At 43.1% G+C, this 23257-nt stretch overlaps 2 protein-coding genes across 4 annotated transcripts in view; one reads left to right on the plus strand and one right to left on the minus strand.

Annotated features, from left to right (window-relative positions):
• The window catches only part of GALNT17 (polypeptide N-acetylgalactosaminyltransferase 17), a 174387-nt gene that overhangs the window by 101913 nt on the left and 49217 nt on the right, over positions 1–23257 (plus strand). For 2 of the 3 annotated variants that reach the window (XM_072978222.2, XM_072978221.2), the window contains exons 5-6: positions 6489–6686; positions 20064–20181. In XM_072978222.2, coding sequence (XP_072834323.1) covers positions 6489–6686; positions 20064–20181 — 316 coding nt within the window. The remainder of the gene's footprint in view (positions 1–6488; positions 6687–20063; positions 20182–23257) is intronic. The other variant, XM_078378905.1, reaches the window with a different exon arrangement.
• Positions 1–23257, minus strand: part of LOC144583991 (uncharacterized) — a 484560-nt gene that overhangs the window by 54949 nt on the left and 406354 nt on the right. The gene's annotated exons all lie outside the window — the stretch shown is intronic.

Raw genomic sequence — 23257 nt, forward strand, 5'->3', positions numbered from 1 at the left:
GTTCCTATTAAAACAGAGGTATGAGTTTTGGAATAGAGCATGGAAGGGGTTCATATGGTGCTAAAAGCAGAGAAAGCAAGAAACAACTGCATGCTGTCAAGTCAGCTCCAGGTTAAGGCAACCCTTTCCAGGGTTTTCTAGGTAGAGAGCGCTCAGAAGTGGTTCCCCCTTCCCTTCTTTCAGGGATGCCCCTGAGACCACCGTGCAGCTGGCCCAAGGCCACCCAGGCTGGCGCCTCTCCCAGGAGGGATAGGAGTGGAGAATCAAACTCCCTGTCTCTGGCTCTTTAGCCAGATGCCTAAAGCACTGAGCAAGCCAATCAGTTACCAAATTTAAAACAGGACAAAGTGATACAATTTATTATTTGAAATGCTAAAGTTGGTAAGTGTTGTATACAAATAGTTGGGTTTTTTAAATGGGCTGTCAAGTTCGGAACTGACTTATAGTGATCCTAGTAGGGCTTTCAAGGTAAGTGTGATATTTGAGGAGCAGTTTTATCAGTTCTGCACCCCCACTGAGCTTCCATGGCAGAGTGGGGATTTGAACTCAGGCCTCCCAAGCCCCGATTCACCTCTCTATCTGCTACACTGCGCTGAGTAAGAACAAGCAAAATGTGCTGCTTATATATTGCCCCACAGTATTTAAAGTACTCTTTGGCCAATTTAAAATTTTTCAGGATACACATTGCCCCCCTCCCCCAATGAGCTGGGCCATCGATTTACCAAACTCAGAAAGATGGAAAACTGAGTCATCCTCGGGCCAGCTCCCTGAGTCTGTTGGGACTGAACTCCAGGGCGTGAGCAGAATCTTGACTGCAGCACTACAGCTGAACCACTGCACCACAAGGCTTCGAAATATTCTTCAGAAAATATGTTATTTGTAGAACAAATACACAGAAAGAGACAGTGACCACTGTACTGAACACTAAAGAAAAATAGGTTTACAACTCCATGGTGCTTTTCACGACAACAAGCAGACAGAAGCTACTCTTGTACAACACTAAATCTTTTCAACCTTGTTTTCATGGCTAAGTGTGGAAATCAATTTTGCCACTTATTTACTAAAGTTACTTACTTTCAGTATTTATATGGCCACACTGTAAAAAAAATGAGGGTAGTTGAGAACAAGAAATAAAATGACATAAAATTCAGTGACAAGTAAAATAGAAATGTCAATACATAAACTTCCAGTGATATCTGGAGCACTGTAATTGAGAGCAATTTAAAGTGCCAGAAAAATGTGGGGTTTTTTTCCTAGTACTAAAATGGCACCGCGGGATATGCCATGTATCCCTGTCCATCTCTCAAATGATCTTAACTAGCAGAAAGAAGGGAAAAATTAAAAACGAAGACAAAAACGTTGTGGCACTTTTAATGGAACTAAGTCACTTGCCTTAGCTACACTTTATGCTCCCAGCACAGATTAACTCCCTTTTCTTCATAAGGTATTTAGGAAGATAAGAAAATTCACTGATAAAGATGTTATAATAGGAGGGGACCCGAATTGGAACATGCAGGGTTTAGATCCTCGAGTTACAATTCAAAGCCTTCACAGGGGTTAATCTCACAAAGGGATAATCGGCATAGAAAATATAACTTTAAAATATCACAGCTATTTATATGATTTACGTAACGTTTAGTAAAAAATTTAATCCAGGAGATAACAGCCACACCTACAGTTCTGCGGCACATGGAGTTTTTTCTCGGTTAGATAAATTTTTTGTTACAAAAGGTTTGTTGCATAACGTAATTGAAACTAAAATAGGAATGATCAGAGTGACAGATCTCGCACCTTTAAAAGTGACTTTGAATCTATGTAAACAACAAAGGGAAGACAGAATATGGAGATTCAATTCATCATTGTTAACATCTCCAGTACATGAGCATAATATCCGTAAAGGCTAAAAATTTTACTTTGAAGATAATCCCTCAATCTCCAGTATCACCAGATGGGGAGCTCCATGGCATTTATATGAAAGAATTGTAAAACATGAAAAGAAGGAGAAAAGAAAAATTAAGCCATTTAGAGAGATAACTTCCTTAATGGTAAAACATAAGGAGAGTGGTTCACAACAACTGAGGTTAATCCTAGATAGGAAAGGGCAGAATTAAAAGCAGTATGTATTAATAGAACTAGGATAGGGATGTTGCACCTTCAACAAAAGTATTATGAATTTGACAGAAAAGGGTCAAAACTCTTGGCAAATAGGTTACAAACAAGGAAGAGAAAAACTAGAATCACTGGTATAATAAAGAAGAATGGAGAAAGGTGTCTAGATCTGCAAAAGATTCTGGAAGCTTTTACAGACTTTTATGAATGCCTATATTCTGATCCCTCTTCTAACTCTTCTAACTCTTAATGACGTTAATCAGTACCAGGTATTTCCAAAGGTGAAACCCCTAGATGAAGAAAGTAGGAAAAATTTGGAAAATGAAATCACTCTAGAAGAGGTGATGGAAGCTATTAAAGACATTAAACCCAACAAGGTCTCAGGACCTGGTGGATAGATTGGTTCCTTCTAGTGACTTTCGGGCACCTCATCTGCAAAGGGTTTTCAAGGCCGTCCTGGAGAGGGCAGAACTTCCACAGCCTTGGACCCAATCCAGAGAGGCCGTATTACTAAAGCCACAAAAAAGGGCACCATGTCGATGGAGTCTTACAGGTCAATTTCACTTCTTGACACAGATTAGAAACTATTTGCTTCAGTTTTAGCAAAACGTCTTAAGGGGTATCTTGGACAAATGATACATGAAGATCAATTTGTCTTTATTCCAAAAATATATATTGCAGACCTTATTATTTGGAGTAATAAATTATAGTAATAAATCAGTCAATCTCCACTAGCATTACTGGCTTTAGATTTCTATAAGGCCTTTGATTGTGTTAGTTGGAAATTTTTACGTAACTCTTTGCAATTTTATAAATGTGGCCCCAAATTTACACCAATATTACATGCAGTTTATTCTCCTAAACGTTCAAGGCTCCGGATAAATGATCAGGACTGTAAAGAATTTTATGTTGGGAGAGGGACTAAAGAAGGGTGCCCTTTGTCACCTATTTAATATGGTGATTGAATTTTTAGCCTCACGTATAAGGGCAAATGAGAACATTCAGGGGATACCTATTAAGAATTCAACTCATGTTATCAGCTTATATGCTGATGATGTTATATTGATGCTGAGGAATCCTGTAAAAGTAACCCCTCATATACTAAACGAATTAGAATTTTTTTTTGAGACTGCAGGACTTCAAAGTGAATTTTAAGAAAACTGATTTAATGTGCTTCAATATACAGTGGTGCCTTGACTTACAAGCTTAATCCGTAATGAAATGGTGTTCGTAAGTCAAAACGTTTATAAGTCAAAGCAGCCTTTCCCATAGGAATGCACTGAAACCTGATTAATCCATTCCGGCTGTTTTTGTTCTTATGTCAAGGCACGGCTTGTAAGTCCATCCTCTACCACTAGGGGGAGAAACTTTTTTTAACCTAAGATGACTTAGGTTTTAAAAAGTGCAGGAAAGGAGGGAGACACACAGAGAGAAGACAATGGGGGACGGAGAGAGTTTGGAGTCTAAAACACATGCTAAACCAACACATTTTAAACCCACACATTTTACACCAACACATTTTAAACCAATCCAGCACAGACCCTTGCAAAAACTTTTCTGATTTGCAAGGGAAGCATGCAAGAACCATTGCAAAAGCACAGAAAATAAATGGAGCAGATTAGAAATACAAAGAGAGCGAAGCAAAAAACAAGGGAAGCATGCATGAACCATTGCAAAAGCACAGAGAACAAATGGAGCAGATCAGAAATGCACGGAAATCTAAGGAAAAAGCAAGGGAAGCATGCAGGAACCATTGCAAAAGCAAACGGAGCAGATCAGAAATGCAAAGAGAACAAAGCAAAAAGCATGCAAGACACATTGAAAATTGGGGAAAACCCCCAAAAAAGCAACCAAACCCCCAAGACCCATTGGAAATGGGGAGGACCCAAAAATAATTTCCCCAAGACCCATCAGGAATGGGAAAAACACTTCAAAAAGGAACCAACCCCCACACCAGAAATGGGGGAAACCAAAATATAAACACCCCCCTGAGACCCTTCACAGCATGGAAACGCAGCTGTTCGTAACTCAAAATGTTCATAGGTCAAGGCGTTCGTAAGTCAAGGCGCTACTGTACCCTGCCCCAAGAGCAAATTTCAATATCACAAAGGTTGAAAGTCCCATTCACAAATAAAGGGTTTAAATATTTAGGTGTCTTCATAGCTAAAAGTTCTACCAAGCTTCTCAAACTCAACTATGTAGATATTTGGAAGCAATCCAAATTAGAAATGAAAAACTGGGGAAAATATAACATATCGCTATCAAATCGGATTGCCTCAGTTAAGATTATGATTTTACCCCAGTTTACATATCTCTTTTTTTTACGTCTTGCCTTTAAAAATTCAAGATGCCACTTTCAAGATGTGGCAGAAAGGAATTGAAACATTTATCTTTAATAGGAAAAACCCCAGGATAACAAAATTTCTTCGTTACCGTCCCATTACTAAAGGAGGTTGGGGTATTATGATGCAGCTAAACATAGGATCGGGCCAAACCTCTTGGCTGCAAATAGAAATGGAATTACGAGTACTGGGTATATCTGAGCTAGGAAAAATACTTTGTGTGAAAAAGGATTTGAAACATCAGCTCCAAAATGCTCATAGTACTCTATATCCTGCAATGCAATTATGGAAGAAAAGAAAGGAAAAGTTCCTACCAGATATCTCCCCTTTAATGTCAATATATTGTCATCCAGGTCTCTCACAAGTGATGAGGTATTTAACTTCCAGAGTTTTTGAAAATATTGGTCTTATTAGGTTAATGGAGTTTTATACCGATCAACAACCTCTTTCTAGGGATTTTTGGAGGGACCATTTCACAGAGTGGGGCATATCATGGCTAACCTGGTATCAAATAAGTAATTTTATTAGACAGGCCAACACTGTGAAACAGGCCACAAGGTGCCTCACTCCCTTTGAAAATCTTCTCATCTCCCTAGCTGAAACAAATAAAGGAGCAGTATCGACACTTTATTTGTTGCTCATTAAGGTAGATCAAGGGTCATCAATGGGGTTGTGGGAGATTTGGGAACATGATTGGAATATTAAAATTGATAGGAGAAATGGTCAGAAATGTTTACAGAATTCCAATACAAAGGTGTTTCTATCACAGCCAGGGAGATAGCATTGAAAACACTCCAAAAATGGCATTTGACCCCCACTTTGGCTCTCGCACATTATTAACCCTGCAATGTCACCAATGTGTTGGAGAGACTGTAAGCATAAGGAGTCTTTTCAACACCTTTGGTGGTATTGCGAAAAGGTAGACCAATGTAGGGAAGAAATGTTTAATGAAATAAATAAAATTACAAACCAGTCGATTAACAGATCTCCAGAATTGGCACTTCTTACTCTTTTTTCAGGGGAAAAATGAATCCATTTCATACAAAACTTTAATAGGCCATCTTTTGACAGCAGCAAGACGAAACATGCAGGGAGTTGCAATTGCAGCAGGGTATGCAAGAGTATACAGCAGGGAGCACTGCAAGAAAAAATAACCACCAAATTGCATATAGTTAAAGGGATAAAACACTTTGACTCTTTTGCAACTGACTGGCATCCTTTTATTGTTTATATGATAATAAGGGACTTCCTGAGGTATACAAAAACTATTGGTCATTGTAATATACTCTGATGATACTTATAATTTTTCCTGAAAACATTTATGAGATTTTTGATACGACTTTGCCATGGGAATGGGAATGGGAATGGGAGGGTAGGAGGGAAGGAGGACATAAAATATAAGAATGTATATGTGAATGTATGTATTTAATATTTTTTAAAATCCTGTGATATTCTACTGTGAGCTTTGTTGGACACCTCCACTTCATCCGACGTAAGAGTTATTTTCATTTTCATTTTCACTTCGTTTTTGACTGATGTACTAGGGCAGACCAATGCAACTACCTCTTCTGAAACTGTTAACATACCCAATACTAGGCTACTGGAATAACAACAACAACAACTACTACTACTACTACTACTACTACTACTACTACTACTACTACTATTATTATTATTATTATTATTATTATTATTATTATTATTATTATTATTATTATTATTATTATTAAAAGCTGGTTAAAGCATTGTGATGCTTGAAGCTTCTGCTTCCCAGAATCCAGGAATCTCTTCTTCTAGTGCGAGGCCTTCTTTGGACATAGCAGGGAGATTTGGGGTATTTTTCTTTTTATGGCGGGTGGCTGAGCCCGCTGAACCTGCAGAGCTTGCCTGTGCCACTCTAAATTGTCAGGACGTAGCACCATGCTCCTCTGAAAGCTGTTCTTTTGCTTAGCTTTCTCTGTTGCCATTTGGCTTTAACAGGGTTGCTAGGTTGATGCCCGTTAAGGTTCACTGTTTTGCTTTCCGTTTCCCTTTCAGGGCTGAGCCTGTTCTCTCACGAATCCAGGAAAACCGGAAAAGGGTCATCCTTCCTTCCATTGACAATATCAAGCAAGACACCTTTGAGGTTCAGCGCTATGAAAATTCAGCCCACGGATACAGCTGGGAGCTCTGGTGCATGTATATAAGCCCGCCCAAAGACTGGTGGGATGCCGGAGACCCTTCCTTGCCAATCAGGTGAGTAGTAGAACTGGAGAGAGGCATTGCAGTGAAAGCTGAAGGATGATTAAATGGAACATGAATAGTGAATTGGCTTCCTTAATGGTGCCTGTACCAAATTACCAATGTGAATTCCCTACTAAATTGTACATTAATCACATTAGATTGTGCCTTAGCCAGGCTTTGATGGTGCAGCTAAAGGTGCCGAAGGAGACAAGCCAAGAAAGCTGAAAATCTATTAAGACTTTACCAGCATTTTGTTTCTTTACCTCTTTTTATAACAAATTTTCCTTAGACCATTGTCCCCAGTATGTTCTTTAGGGGACAACTGGCTGCTGGGAGAGACCCCAATGATCACCAACTCTGGATAAGGAATGGAGGGCCAGCTGTGCGACATGCCTCTTCAGCTTTCTCTCTTGACTTCCAAAATGCCAGATGCAGGGGAGGGGGGAACGAGGAGGCAGGTCTCTCGTGGGCTCCCAGAGGCATCTGGTGGGGCCCCTGGGAGATACAGGAGGCTGGACCAGAGGGGCCCTTGGCCTGACCCAGCAGGGCTCGTCTTATGCTCTTACGTTCCTCTGGAGCGGCTTTGTTCAGATTTCTTAGTAAAGAGAAAGTCACAAGGACGTGCCATATGACCTAGCTTATCATTGGCAGTATTGTAAGCTCTTCGAATAGGATCCAAAATGCTGAGACATGATAGGAATTCAGAGTGACATACAGCGGGGAAGGTATTGTTTTGCCAGTCAGGAATGTGTGAGCACTCTGATTTCTGTCCCTGCCACAAGAATTGCAGTCCATAATGTACATTCCAGAATTCTTCTGTTGAAAGAAAGCAGCGGATGGACCTGTTCAAAACTGCACACATTTGAAAACTGGGGGGGGGGGGGACATATTGCACTGCTTAAACCTACTTATCGTCAGTGTCAGAGTTTGAATTTGGTTAGTTTTAGAAGAAAGCACTCTTTGCTTTCAGTCTGAAGGGACCACATGGACTTTGGTCAGACCTGGTACATATCAGACCTGTCAGTTGCCCCTCCAGAGAGGTGCCAGCAAATGAGGGAACACGGCACCAAACCCGCCCACCCCATGGACATCAACCCCCTAGTCAGTGGCTGAGATGGAGGACGGGTTTTCTGCACACCTCTCAAGGGCTAAATCTTAAACCCAAAGAGGGGAGGCGAGACCTGCGGAGAATGAAAACAACACACCTGGCCAAATGGAGGAAGGCGGAAGAGCGTCTCCCTCTTCAAGGACGAGACTCTGGCTAGACCATCTGGAAGTCACTTCATAGACTTTGAAATAATGAGAGCAGAATAAAGTAAAACAGGGCTCCTGCTCGCAGACCAACAGGAGAAGCAGAATAAGCCTCGGCGTGTCTGCCAGTTCATCTTCCATCTGGCAGTTCACCCCGTCAAACACCCACTGGCTAACAAACGCTGGACAGAATTGGTTCCAAGGCTCTATTAGGCAGACAATCCATCTCAGACATTCTTCTATATATATACACATATCTAAATCCTGAGTTGCACAACTATATGTGGCCAGAGCCAGAGTTCCTTGCCTCACGCCGGTCCTCTTCCTTCATGCCAAATATATGCTTTACCATTTAGGACTTCCCCTTTTATCAGGGAGGGTGATATAGCGAAGAAACAGATGATAAACTCAGGCTGTCGTTTCTTGATCCAGAGTCAAGCACTCATTTCCACACCTCAGAACAACCTCTGCCTGGACAATGTGGGTTTAGACTATCCCCCTCAGGACATTCCTGCAGGATAGCGTGGTTCAGTTGGCACCATCAATCATCTTCTCCCACTCTTCCTCTGGCTGAGGCTCCTTCAGTCAAAGCCCGTTCAGAACACCGTTCAGAGGCAAACAAAAAAGGGGGGGGCAGCTATGAGGATGCAACCACCCCCGTGTCATCATCCACTACAGACGGGACACAAGAGCAGGTCCAGAGATGAATATGGGCAAAGCTGTGTTGTTTTGTGACATTCAGCCTTTCAGCTGTCTGGCTTCTAGCTGTCTTGTGGAGGGAGGTGATGCGCCTTATTCGGCCGTGCTCTCTTCCAAGGGCGACCAGAGCACAATTCCCCCTTAAGGCACTCACTGTTTGAAAGGATGTTCAGCCAAAGGCTGCTTCAAAAGCTTTTTAAAAAAAAAAAACCCACGGAAGTCAGGCCCTTGTTGGGACCTGGAAGCTCCCCATTAGCCTCAGTGACAAGCGTCTGGACAGCAGACACTCCCGGTCACCATCATCCCCATCTAGTGATGTATTGTAATTGCTTTGATTATAAATATGATTTATAATTTTGCGTATATATTAGCATATAGAATTTTATATGAATTTGGGCTTGTGGGTGGTGACTAATATTTTCCCTCTCTATATATTAATAGCTGGCTAAATAGCTCGGTGAGTTAGGTACCTATAGCGGCAGAGCCAGGGGTTGGAAGTTCAGTTCCTCACTGGGCCTCCTAGGAGAAGAGCCAGCCTGCGTGGCCCTGGGCCTGCTGCACAGTATTCCAGAAGAAGGAAATGGGGAACCACTTCTGAGTGGTCTCTACCTGGAAAACAATGGATAAAGTTGACTTGACAGCACATTATGATGATGAGCTGGCCGGATAGCTCAGTGGTTTAGGTCTCTAGCTGTGGAACCAAAGGTTGAGAGTTCAATTTCCCACTGTGACTCTGGTGAGTAGAGCCAGCCTAGGTGGCCTTGGGCAAGCTGCCCAGTCTCAGGGTGCTCCTGGAAGAAGGAAAAGGGGAACCACTTCTGTCTCTTCCCTATCTGGAAAACCCTCCAAAAGGTTGCCATAAGCCAGAATGGACTTGACAGCACGCTGTTCTTAGATGAACCAATTGACCTTCTGTCCAGCTCAGGGGCCTAGCCTTGCAAAGCCTGCCCTTCTAAATTTCTCTCACCCAAGTGAGTTACATCCCTGAAGTCCAGTAAAATGTGAAGGGGATACCTCTGGTGTGGAGGGGCATAGGACCCCGGGAGCACTCTTAGAGCCCTCGTCACAACAGCTCTCTGCCAAAGGCTGGAAAAGCAGACTCATAATTCACGAATGTGGAAAAGATTAGGAAAGCATATTGTTGGCTTGACTTGACTTGGTCCTCGCTTTTGAAACTGCACTTCCAGATGATATTGGAAAGAGTTTGCTCCTTCAAAGCCAAAAAAATGAAACTAAAAATTGAAAAAAAAATCAAACACATGAGGAAATGGGGCGAAAGATTTACAGCTGCAGCCTTTAAAGGCAGTCATCCCTGGATCCTCCAGTTTGTGCACAGTTGGTTAGAATGCTAACACGGGAGCTGGGGGGTGATGGAGTTCCACAAAGAGGGAACTCCCACCCTTCTCTGTTCTTTGCAGCCAGCTTTTGGGGAATTTCTCCTGTAAGACTTCATGACACACAGTGCAAAAGCATTTTCATCTGTTTTAGCACATGCCTGCCCCCCTTCCCTACATTCCGTATGCACACTTCCTTCTCAGTTTACTGGATTTTATATGTAAGGTTTTCATGTTGCAGATGTAATAATGGTGAGTTCATTTTAAGATACCTATTTTAAAATGGTTAAACACTCATACTGGGAGTGAAGACAGACGTAATTTTGTTTAAATTTTTTTTTTTACTGGTCTGCAAAGAAGTTAGGTCCCACTGGGGAGGGAGTATGGGAGGGCAGCTGGAGAGCAGACAGACAGAAATCTGTTGGCAATTTATCCTTGCCTCTGGTGAATTATGCAAAAGTTGGCAGCCAACCACGGCTGGCTGATGGTCAGGGGCTGGGGGTATTTGCCCAGGAATGCAAAGAGCACCTCATTCATTAGCAGCAGTTTTCTGTAGCAACTTCTGCCGTTTCTCTTACGCGAGTATAAATCATCGACAGCATTTTGGCCAGCATGTCATAAAAGTATTTATCTTCCAATCTGCTTTAATCATATTCAGAACAGGTTGTGTCCAGTACAAACCATCAAAAGGAACAGCATTTAAAAATCTGAAGACCTTATGATGGTAGTTTTAACAGATCCTTTTTTTCCACTCAGTCTTTGAATAAACTTTAAAAACAAAACACACCAATTGCTAAAGCTAAAACAGGGCCTGTCACATTCTCGGGGGTTACAACAGCAGAGTCTGATAAGCCAGTCCTATGTCAGGAATTCAGGGAATGCAAAGCCAATATCCAAATACCAAAGCCAACTCACACAACGTAGTCCAGGGTGAGAGTACAAAGCCAAGGGTCCAGAGAACAAGGTTTAAGGTTGTCCGGAGCGTGGATGCAAGCCAGAGGTTTGACTTGTTGCTTCCACGGATTTTCAGCTGTCTGAGAGCTGTTTATATAGTAAAACAGTCCCTTGAACTGCTGGAAGCCTTTTCATCCTGTCAGAACTCGGGGCTAGTTGATCGGATGTTTCTGCAGGCAGCCTTCAAGCGATCCTCTGGCCTCTGATCCTCTGAAGCAGCTTGTGTCTTTGTGAGGAACCAGAAAAAAAATAAAGGTCTCAAAGACAGAGTTGCATCACAGATAGCAAATCCTCTGGATTCTTTCTCCGCCTTTTGCAGAGGAAAATGATCAGCCACACAAACCAGGAATTTCTTGGAAGGGCCAGACTTGGTAGAATTTCCCTCCCAACAGATTTGTTTTTCTGCTTCCTCTCCTGGATTGAGAGGTCATTAGCAAACTCCAACTATTGTGCTCCTTTTGTTTTTTGCCCCAACGACATTGATCCAGATGCTCTCAGTGGGATATCCAGTCTTCTCCTCATGTTTTTCTGTGCAGGAATGCTTATTTTTGGGATATACTCAATCTCCCTTTCTATTCCCTCCATTCTTTTTGAACAATTTATATCTTTTAGTTGCTATATTGGAGTCATTCCTCCAAGTTTCAGTTATTTCTATCAAGTCATATTTGCCCTCCTGAACTAAAATTTCCAGTTCTTCTTCTTTGTTTCCCATACTCCTGGCATTTGTATATAAACATCGGAGATTTGTAGCCTGTTTGTCTTTGAACATTTTTATAAATATTACTATTAATGTTATTATTGATCCCCATTAGAACTGTTTCTCTGATCGTGTGTAAGGCTTAATCTACTTTTACCTCCCCGCTCGCGTCTCCCTCTCACTTCCCATTCAGTTCAAAGCCCTCCTGATGATGTTCTCCATGCTGTGGCCAAACACATTCTTCCCAGGCCTTGTGAGGTGTGAATCATCTCTTGCCAGCAGTCCGTCTTCCAGGAAGCTTAGCCCCTGGTCCCAAAAACAAAATCCCTCACTTCAACACCACCTTCATAGCCAGTCATTTACCTGGAGTATTTCCCTTTCTGTTCCTCTTCCAAGTATGGGTAGGAGGGATGAGAAAACTATCTGAGCCCCCAAATCCCTGAGTTTTCTTTCCAGAGCATAAGAGTTTGATGTGATCTCTTCGAAGCTCCTCTTGGCTGTTTCTGGCTTCCAGGATATTAGCAATTCCATCCAATTTTGTGTCATCTTCAAATTTGATTAACATTTCCTGCACCTTCTGATCCAGGCCATTAATAAAAATGTAGAAGAACACAGGGCCCAGGACTAAGCCCTGGCATTCCCCACTTGTTAATTTTTTTTTCTATCTAGCTGTGATGGGGCTGACCTTGTTCAATGCCCCAAAGGTGCAGCAAAGCCAAAACGCAGTGGCCAGATTGCTGACTGGGGCTGGTCACAGGGATCACATAAACCCCATTACAGCAGCTCTGCCGTCTGCCAATCTGTTTCCAGGCACAACTCAAACTGCTGGTTTTAACATATAAAGCCCTCAAGGGCTTGGGCCCAAGCTACCTAATGAGTGTGCATCCTATTAGGAACCTGCTCGGGTACCAGGTTCATTGGGGGAGGTCTTTCTCTCAATTCCCCCCACCTCCACAGGTACGTTTGATGGGGCCTTGGGACAGGACCTTCCCTGTGGCTGCTTCTAGACTTTGGAACTCTCTCCCAGAGTAAGCAAGACTGGCCCTCGGTGACTGGCTGCCTGAGTGGGGTTTTTTAATGGATTTTTTGCACCTTAACTGCTCTGAATGTTTTTCTGTTATCATTTTTGTTTACTTTTTTTAGAGTGGTCTTTGTCTTTTTTAGTATTTTTATCTTTACTCTTTTTAAGCTTTTTCCTTTTTGTTTTGTCGTTTAGTTGCGTCCGACTCTTCGTGACCCCATGGACCAGATCACACCAGGCCCTTCTGTCTTCCACTGCTTCCCAGAGTTGGGTTAAATTCATGTTGGTCGCTTCGATGACACTGTCCAACCATCTCATCCTCTGTCATTCCCTTCTCCTCCTGCCTTCACACTTTCCCAACATCAGCGTCTTTTCCAGGGAATCTTCTCATGAGATGGACAAAGTATTGGAGCCTCAGCTTCAGGATCTGTCCTTCCAGTGAGCACTAAGGCTTGATTTCCTTTAGAATGGATAGTTTGTTCTCCTTGCAGTCCAAGGGACTCTCAAAAGCCTCCTCCAACACCACAATTCAAAAGCATTAATTCTTCGGCGGTCAGCTTTCTTTATGGTCCAGCTCTTACTTCCGTACATCACTACAGGGAAAACCATAGCTTTGACTATCCGGATTTTTGTTGGCAAGGTGATGTCTCTGCTTTTTAAGATGCTATCGAGGTTTGTCATCACTTTCCTTCCAAGAAGCAGGCATCTTTTAATTTTGTGGCTGCTGTCACCATCTGCAGTGATCATGGAGCCCAAGAAAGTGAAATCTGTCACTGCCTCCATATCTTCCCCTTCTATTTCCCAGGAGGTGATGGGACCAGTGGCCATGATCTTAGTTTTTTTTATGTTGAGCTTCAGACCAGTTTTTGGCACTTTCCTCTTTCACCCTCATTACAAGGTTCCTTAATTCCTCCTCGTTCTTTAATACAAAGTCTCAACACAGAGTTTCCTGGAAACATCCAAGATCAAAGCATTGGATCAGCATGATTTGATCCTCACTAGACGTTCTAGCCTTCCTAGTATTATGATCACACGCAGTTACCAGAGTACTGATTGTGATACTGATCACTCCCTGGTGTGTAGTAGAGTAAAACTGCGAACAAAGAGATTGTATCACGCTAAAAAGGAAGGAAGACCACGTATTGACATCAACAAGATTCGCAATCAAAAAAAGTGGAGGAATTTGCCCAAGCGCTGCAGGAAACCCTTCCAGGCCTGGCTGATGCAAATGCACCTGAACGATGGGAACATTTCAAGAACACTGTTTATAACACTGCCTTGTCCACATTTGGCAAGAAGACCAAAAAGACGGCTGACTGGTTCGAAGCCCATTCAGAGGAGCTGATTCCAGCCATCGAGGATAAGAGGAGAGCTCTAGCAGCATACAAAGCCTGTCCTAGTGAGTACAACTTGCAGGCTCTTCGAGCTGCTCGTAGCCAAGTCCAACAGACTGGCAGGAGATGTTCCAATGATTATTGGCTTCAGCTCTGCTCTCAGATACAGATAACAGCAGACACAGGTAACATCAAGGGAATGTATGACGGTATCAAGCAGGTCCAATACAGAAGAAATGTGCTCCCTTGAAGTCTGCTACAGGCGTGATCATCCAGGACCGAGCACAGCAGATGGAACGCTGGGTACAGCACCACTCTGAGCTATATTCCAGAGAGAATGTAGTAACCGAAGAGGCATTAAATAACATCGAGTGCCTGCCTGTCTTGGAAGAGCTGTATAGTGAACCAACTATAGCAGAAATAAAAGCGGCCTTGGATTCCTTTGCCTCTGGCAAGGGAATCAGGTCAGACTTGGTGCATGAGTGAAAGGACTGCCCTAGGTTAAAATTATTGGACCCGGTTTTTGCCTGGTAAAGGAGTCATTCACTCAGAATCCTCCTCCCGTGGCAGAACAGTTTCTTAGGAAACTGGCTTTGCTCACAAACATCCTCGTTGAAGTTTTGAAGTGCTGTAAAGAGATCATCACCACCGAGCTATAAGAAGTCTTTTCTCTTTGCTGGAGGGAAAGTGGAGTACCACAGGACATGAAGGATGCAAACATCATCACATTGTATAAGAACAAAGGTGACAGGAGCGACTGCAATAACTACCGTGGTATCTCTCTTCTCAGCGTTGTAGGGAAGCTTCTAGCCTGTGTTGTGCTGAAAAGACTCCAGGTGCTTGCAGACAGAGTCTATCCAGAATCACAGTGTGGATTTCGAGCTAATAGATCCACTACCAACATGGTATTTTTCCTCAGACAGTTGCAGGAGAAATGCAGGGAACAACAACAGCCACTCTTTGTGGTCTTCATAGATCTCACAAAGGCCTTTGACTTGGTTAGCAGGGATGGCCTTTTTAAAATACTTCCCAAGACTGGATGTCCACCTCAACTCCTTAACATCATCAGGTCCTTTCATGAGGATATGAAGGGCACTGTAGTTTTTGATGGCTCAACGTCAGATCCCTTTGACATCCGAAGTGGAGTAAAACAAGGCAGTGTCCTCGCACCAATCCTGTTTGGGATCTTCTTGGCTGTCATGCCAAAGCAGGCCTTTGGAACTGCAACAGAAGGTATTTATCTCCGGACTAGATTAGATGGAAAGCTCTTTAATCTCTCTAGATTGAAAGCAAAGACCAAAGTTCAGCTGAAATGCATGCGGGACTTCCTCTTCGCCGATGATGCAGCCATTATTGCCCACTCTGCTGAAGACCTCCAACAACTCCTGAATCGTTTTAGCAAGGCCTGCCAAAACTTTGGACTAACTATCAGCCTGAAGAAAACACAAGTCATGGGCCAGGGCATGGACTCACCTCCCTCTATTACCATCTCCACGCAAGAATTGGAGGTTGTTCATGAATTTGTGTACCTTGGCTCAACAATCTCTGACACTCTCTCCCTAGATGTCAAGCTGGATAAACGCGTTGGGAAAGCAGCTACCATGTTCTCTAGACTCACAAAGAGAGTATGGCTTAATAAGAAGTTGACGGCATACACCAAAATCCAGGTCTATAAAGCCTGTGTCCTGAGCACACTCCTATACTGCAGCGAGTCCTGGATCCTCTGTGCACGGCAGGAGAGGAAACTGAACACCTTTCATATGTGTTGTCTCTGACGCATTTTTGGTATCACCTGGCAGGACAAAGTTCCAAATAGAGTAGTCCTAGAACAAGCTGGAATTTTTAGCATGTATACATTACTGAAACAGCGCCATCTACATTGGCTTGGGCACGTCGTGAGAATGGCTGATGGTCGGATTCCAAAAGATCTCCTGTATGGAGAATTGGTGCAGGGAAGCCGCCCCAGAGGGAGACCACAGTTGTGATACAAGGAGATCTGCAAGCGGGATCTGAAGGCCTTAGGAATGGACCTCAACAGATGGGAAACCTTGGTGTCTGAGCGTTCAGCCTGAGGAGGCAGGCGTTGCATCATGGCCTCTCCCAATCTGAAGAGACACTTGTACAGCAGGCTGAGGCAAAGAGGCAGTCCCGAAACAAGCAAAACCAGGGAGCTGGACAGGGGACAGATTGTATTTGTCTTAAATGTGGAAGAGATTGTCACTCTCAATTTGGCTTTCTCAGCCACACTAGACGCTGTTCCAAGACCTTCCTACAGAGAACGTTACCATAGTCTCTCGAGACTGAAGGATGCCTACTAATTCCTCCCCACTTTCTGCCATCAGAGTGGTATCATCTGCATAGAGGTTGTTGATATTTCTTCCGGCAATCTTAATTCCGGTTTGGGATTCCTCCAGTCCAGTCTTTCGCACGATGTATTCTGCATATAAGTTAAATAAGCAGGAGGACAATGTACAGCCTTGTCGTACACCTTTTCCAATTTTGAACCAATCAGTGTTTCCATATCCAGTTCTAACTGTTGCTTCCTGTTCCACATATAGGTTTCTCAGGAGGTAGATAAGGTGATCAGGTAGTCCCATTTCTTTAAGGACTTGCCATAGTTTGCTGTGGTCCACACAGTCAGAGGCTTTTGCATAGTCAATGAAGCAGAAGTAGATGTTTTTCTGGAACTCTCTGGCTTTCTCCATAATCCAGCTCATATTAGCAATTTGGTCCCTAGTTCCTCTGCCCCTTCGAAATCCAGCTTGTACTTCTGGGAGTTCTCAGTCCACATACTGCTGAAGCCTACCTTGTAGGATTTTGAGCATAACCTTGCTAGCGTGGGGAATGAGTGCAATTGTACGGTAGTTGGAGCATTCTTTGTCACTGTCCTTCTTTGTTGTTAGACAAGCTTTCTAAGGCCCACTTCACTCTCCAGGATGTCAGCAATCACATTATCTGGGTTGTCCAAGATATCCAAATCTTTCTGGTATAGTTCCTCTGTGTATTCTTGCCACCTCTTCTTGATGTCTTCTACTTCTGTGAGGTCCCTACCATTTTTGTCCTTTATCATGTTCATCTTTGCACAAAATGTTCTTTTAATATCTCTGATTTTCCTGAACAGATCTCTGGTTTTTCCTTTTCTATTCTTTTCCTCTATTTTTTTTTTTTTTTGCATTGTTCATTTAAGAAGGCCCTCTTGTCTCTCCTTGCTATTCCTTGGAAGTCTGCATTCAATTTTCTGTAACTTTCCTTATCTCCCTTCCATTTTGTTTCCCTTCTCTTCTCTGCTATTTGTAAGGCCTCGTTGGGCAGCCACTTTGCTTTCTTGCATTTCTTTTTTTGGGGGATGGTTTTTGTTGCTGTACAATGTTACAAGCCTCTAGTCTATCCAAAGTTCTTCAGGCACTCTGTCCACCAAATTGAGTTCCATAAATCTGTTCTTCACTTCCACTGTGTATTCATAAGGGATGTGGTTTAGATTATACCTGACTAGCCCAGTGGTTTTTCCTACTCTCTTCAGTTTAAACTTGTATTATTGTGATGTTGAAAGGTCTGCCTTGGATTCGTATTGACATCATTCTATCATTTTTGAGATTATATCCCATTACAGCTTTTCCCACTCTTTTGTTGACTATGAGGGCTACTCCATTCCTTCTATGGGCTTCTTGCCCACAATAGTAGATATGATACTCATCTGAATTGAATTCTCCCATTCCCATCCATTTTAGTTCACTGATGCCCAGGATGTCAATGTTTATTCTTGCCATCTCCTGTTTGACCACATCCAGCTTGCCAAGGTTCATAGATCTTACATTCCAGGTTCCTATGCAGTATTTTTCTTTGCAGCATCAGACTTTCCTTTCACTTCCAGGCACGTCCACAGCTGAGCGTCCTTTTGGCTTTGGCCCAACCACTTCATTAGCTCTGGAGCTACCTGTACTTGTTCTCCGCTCTTCCTCAGTAGAATGTTGAACGCCTTTTGACCTGAGGGTCCCATCTTCCAGCGTCATATCTTTTAGCCTTTTGTTTCTGGTCATGGGGCTTTCTTGGCAAAGATACTGGAGTGGCTTGCCACTGCCTGGTCCAGGTGGATTGCATTTAGTCAGAGCTCTCCACTATGACCTGTCCATCTTGGGTGTCCCTGCACGGCATAGCCCATAGCTTCACTGAGTTACTCGAGCCCCCTCGCCACGACAAGGCAGCAATCCATGAAGGGGTGTTTTGTTTTTTAGCTTTAAATACTGTCTTTTAATGATGTAAACCACCTTGGTTCTTTTTAAGGAGAAGGGTGGGATAAATATAATTTAAATCAATAAAGAGAAGGCTGCTCCAAGGGAGCAGGCCCTGGACAGTCCCCACCCCTCATCCGTTGGCCCTGCCCCGGGATTCCCTGTCTCCACCAAACATGCCTGGAGAGCCACTCCCGTCTAAGAATCTGGACCACGGTGTAGGCAGGATCATGGACTCGAATAATTCCTGCATTGTGGGGAATTCCAGAACTCTGTAGAAGAGGGATCCATTTGCTTCTGGCACCAGAGCTGTCTTCCTCCTCCACCACAAGTCCCTGGCTGAATTTATCTTGCCTGAATCCGTGGTGTTCCATCTGAGGTTATATGGACAAAAAACTTTTGGGCCAACCATTAAGTATCTGTGTTCCCACGGTTGCGCTGGCATAGTAGTCTAACAAGGGATCGGGGATGTTGGCAAATCTTTGTGTCGGAGTCCCAAGTCCCCAGCCTCGAGCTGGAGTCTCAAGTTGCTTGAGACAGGGGACTCGGACCGAAAAGCTCAGCTCACGCACATGTGCTGCAAACTTGTGACTCGCCATTCCCTTCAAGCGATGCAGTGCAGACATACAGAGTTCACTGGGTCGTGAGTTAGCCCCAAACCTTATGGGGCCTGCCTGTCTATTGTTGCTTTCTGGAGCTGGAGCAGAGGGGCTAAGCTCTCCCTTTATTCCCACCCACCCCCACCTTCACCAACACTGGATTGAGCCACACTCCTGTGTGTTGTTGCTGCTTTTTAAATCATGTGTATTCTTTGCACACTCATGTTTTCAATTATTAGTTGACTAAACGGGGCTTGAATGAGAGCATAAGAAATCTTTTGAGTATGTTGGAAATCTGAAGACTCTATTGAAGTTTGATGGAAGCTTAGCATGAAGAAAATTAGCAGTTCACCAAAGCCTATATAAAATAATTTTTTAAAAAACCAAACCTTTGAGGTACTATGAAACATTTTGCTGCTGAAGTTATAGCTAACACTCATTAATTTTACATCTCATCCACTTACATTGCTACAAAAATGAGTGGCTTTGGAAGGCAGCACCGAGTGGTCTGATGTCAGTGGCATCTTTTATAGACAGAGGAGGGAAGAGGGACCACATTTGCCACTTCTTGGACCTCCACTTGATCACATTATGGCTTGAACCCAACTGCTAGTCCATGAATTGAGCTGTACACATTTTGAGGGCCACAGTGGGGCTGCTGATGAGATTCAGGCCTGTATTTTTGCATTTTGCAAACCTCAAAGTGACTGGAAAGTTATTTGCAGCTTTGGGGAAAAAAACATAATTTATAATGTGTGTTGTACCAAATAGAAAGACAGATAAGCAAAATAAATTCAGCCAGCCAAATAGATTTATTTTCCCTTATTATAGTCATTGGTTCCTAGTCGTGTGTGGGGTTCATCCTGTGCCTTTTTTGAATTTCAGGGGGACAAATAAACTACTGAAGCATGAGGGATTAACTAGGTCTGGCACTGGAAAAAGTGTCTCAGGTGACAGGAAGAACACACTCCCTGCCTTGTAAAGGAGAGATGCAAGGAAAATAAGCAGTGTGAAGCTCTTCCCCCTTTTTTCCTTTCTTTTTTTAAAAAATATCAATGGTTTTGATGGCTCCACCAACTCCTTGAAAATACAGCAAAAATGTCATTTAGTGTTTTCCCCCCTAGCAAAACAGATTTAACTTCCTTAAGAAACACCACAAACCCACAGAAATGAAAATGAAATAATCAGCAAACTTCATTTGGTTTTTATTTTATTTTGGTCTTTTGCTAATGCCTTTTCTCCTTTTCTTTGTCTTGTCCATCGTACTCTAGGACTCCAGCTATGATAGGCTGTTCTTTTGTGGTGAACAGGAAGTTCTTTGGAGAAATTGGCCTCCTTGATCCTGGAATGGATGTTTATGGTGGAGAAAATATAGAGCTTGGAATCAAGGTGACTGAAACCATTGTCATTAGATGTTGTTGGTTTTTTTCCCTTGAGGGAAGATAAAGCCTCAGTCCATGTGAAGCCTGTGCCAGCTCTCTGAAAATTAAGGGTTGCCTGTTTATTTTCTAAGAAATGTACCCCATTGCTTCTAAACCGGAAGGTACCCCGATGCTTTTTAAAGATAGGGACAACATTAGCCCTCCTCCAATCTTCTGGCACCTCACCAATTTTCCATGATTTGAAGAAAAGAATAGACGGCGGTTCTGAGAGCTGTGCCACAATGTCTTTGGTTTGTCTTTTGCTACTCACATACCTGAACAATGCTTTTTTTTATTGCTTTTAGTGTCTCTAGCTAACCTCAGCTCATTCTCAGCTGTTGCCCTCCTAACACCATCCCTGCATTTCCTTGCTACTTGTCTGTACTCCTCCTTGGTGGCCTGGCCTTCTTTCCACTTCCTGTACATGTCCTTTTTTCAGTTTTTAGGTCCTCCCTGAGCTTTTAGTGAAGGCACACCAGCCTTTTTTGCCGCCTCCCCCCTTTTTTATTCTTCCCTGCATATTTTCTGAGAAATGTACCCCATTGTTTCTAAAATGACACCCCGCAGATATGAAAAAAAGGGAAGTAATATCTACCTGTGTCATTTTCTGAAAGGGATCATGCCCATGTGGCTAGGTCTCCTGTCAGTCTCTTGGAAAGCAGGAACGGCGTGGTACTTGTGAAGTGCTGCATCACCCTTCCCTCTGGCCCCATGTAGCTTGCCCAGAGTTACACCCAGGCTGGCACTTCTCTCAGGAGCCGCAGGGAGGAATCAAACTCCTGCTCTCTGGCTCTGTACATGGGTACTCAGTTCACTGAACTATCCAGACAATGGCCGACACAATGTAGGCCGACACAAAACAGTATTAGGATGTGTGTCTGTGTAAAAAGAAGTTGTACAGCAATGATTCTTGACTGATGTCGGATTAGCGTTCAGAATTGTGTTCAAATAATTAAATACAGTGGTGCCCTACTTGACGACGATAATCCGTTACAGCAAAATTGCTGTAGAGTGAAATCGTCGTCAAGCAAAAAAAAAAAAAAAAAAAACATTGAAATGCATTGAAAACCAGTCAATGCGTTCCAATGGGGGAAATACCTCACCGTCTAACAAAGATCCTCCATAGGGCAGCCGTTTTCCGGTGCCTGTAAAGCGAGGAATTCGTCCTGAACACAGCGGGGAGCCATTTTGAAAACCCAATGATCAGCTGTTTTTGATCGTCGTCTAGCGAAAAAACGGTTCCCGAAGCAGGAAAGTATTCATCGTCAAATGAAAACCCCCCTTTGAATCATTGTTTTGCGATCGCAGATTCGTCATCAAAAGGGGTAATTTTCAAGCGGGGCACCCCTGTAGCCACTTTCTATCTTTTTTTAAAAAAGAGACATGGCCATATAAATGTGAAGGCTCTTGTGGCTCCTCCAAAGCTAGCCAACTTCACCCAGGGCATCAGGTGCATAATTTTAGATGCAGGGAAGTGTTATAGGCATCACTAGCCTTTTTCCTGCGTTTGCAGCTGCACATGGTACTCCTATCAGAACAGGCTCTTTCAAGGGTTACCAATAATTTTTTTTTAAAAAGGTGTTGGGTTTTCTTCCCATCGACCCAAGAAGCAAGGGGAAATGTTGCAAGATGTCTATGTAAAGCAGGCCACAGATGTACCAACACACATGCTTTCAATTATCTATTTTGGTAACTGAGGATGTGAGCAGTGAAAATAGCCCATCTATTTTTTTGATAATGTCAGTATGGGCTGATGGTGTATTTAACAGCTAGTCGTGCTAAATTAAGCTTCTCAGAAAGGAAGCTGCACTTCTCACCCTTCTTGGGGAGTTGTATGTCAGAAGATGATATTCTTAGACTGCCTGCAACCCAAACAACACGGGTCATCCATGTGCTTTATTCTGTATCAGCTATATCCGCTGTAGATGGGGCAATTAAATTTCCTAACTTACTCTGTTCAGCCCTTGGAGGATAGTTCCTTCTTAATTCCTCCAGGGTTCTGGAGCATTTTTTTTTATCTTTCCTCATAGAACCATAGAAAAGTGAAATTGGAAGGGGCCTCCAAGGCCATCAAGTCCAGCTCCCTGCTCAACGCAGGAATACAAATCAAAGCAGATCTTCCAGTTGATTATCCAAGTTTTTTTTTTTAAATGCATCCATTGTTGCACCACTCACCAACGGGTTCCACTGCTCTAACTGTTAGGATGTTTTTTGTGATATTCATCTGAAATTTGGCATCCTTTAATATGAACCCCTTGTTGCGTGTCCCACATTCTTGGATGATGGAAAACAGATCTTGACTCTCTTCTGTATGAAAGCCTTTCAGATATTTGAAAAATTCTATCATATCACCCCTCAGTCTTCTTTACTGAAGGCTAAACATGCCCAGTTCTTTCAGCCTTTCCTCGTAAGGCTTAGTTTCCAGCCCCCGATCATCAAACTTGCTCCAGCTTTTTTGGCATCTCTCGTGAACTGTGGTGTCCAGAACTGGACACAGTACTCAAGGTGACGCCTAAGCAGAGCTGAATAGAGGAAGACTCGCACCTCGCAGGATTTGGAAACTATAATTGTATTAATGCAGCCTAAAAGAGCATCTCTTTTAGGCAAATTGCCTTAAAGAGCATTGTAGCCACGCCACACGGTTGCCTTGTATTCAGCTTGTGATCCATAACAATTCCAAGATCCTTCTTGCTCGTAGTTTTGCTGAGCTGGGTGTCCCCCATCTTGTAACTGTGCCATTGGTTTCTTTTTTCGAGGTGCAGAACTTTGTACTTCTCCCTCTTGAATTTGATTCTGTTGCTTCCGGCCCAGTGCTCCATCCTATCAAGGTCATTTTGAATTTTGTTTCTGTCTTCTAGGGTATTAGCTATTCCACCCAATTTGGTATCATCTGCAAATTTGACAAGCATTCCCTGCACTCCCTCATCCAGGTCATTAATCAAAATATTTTAGAGCACCAGTCCCAGGACTGAGCTTTGGGGTACCCCACTTGTCACCTCTTCCCAGTTAGAGAAGAACCCATTAATCCTCACTCTCTGAGTATG

Source organism: Pogona vitticeps, chromosome 7 (genome assembly GCF_051106095.1).
Source record: "Pogona vitticeps strain Pit_001003342236 chromosome 7, PviZW2.1, whole genome shotgun sequence".
Lineage (NCBI taxonomy): Eukaryota > Metazoa > Chordata > Lepidosauria > Squamata > Agamidae > Pogona > Pogona vitticeps.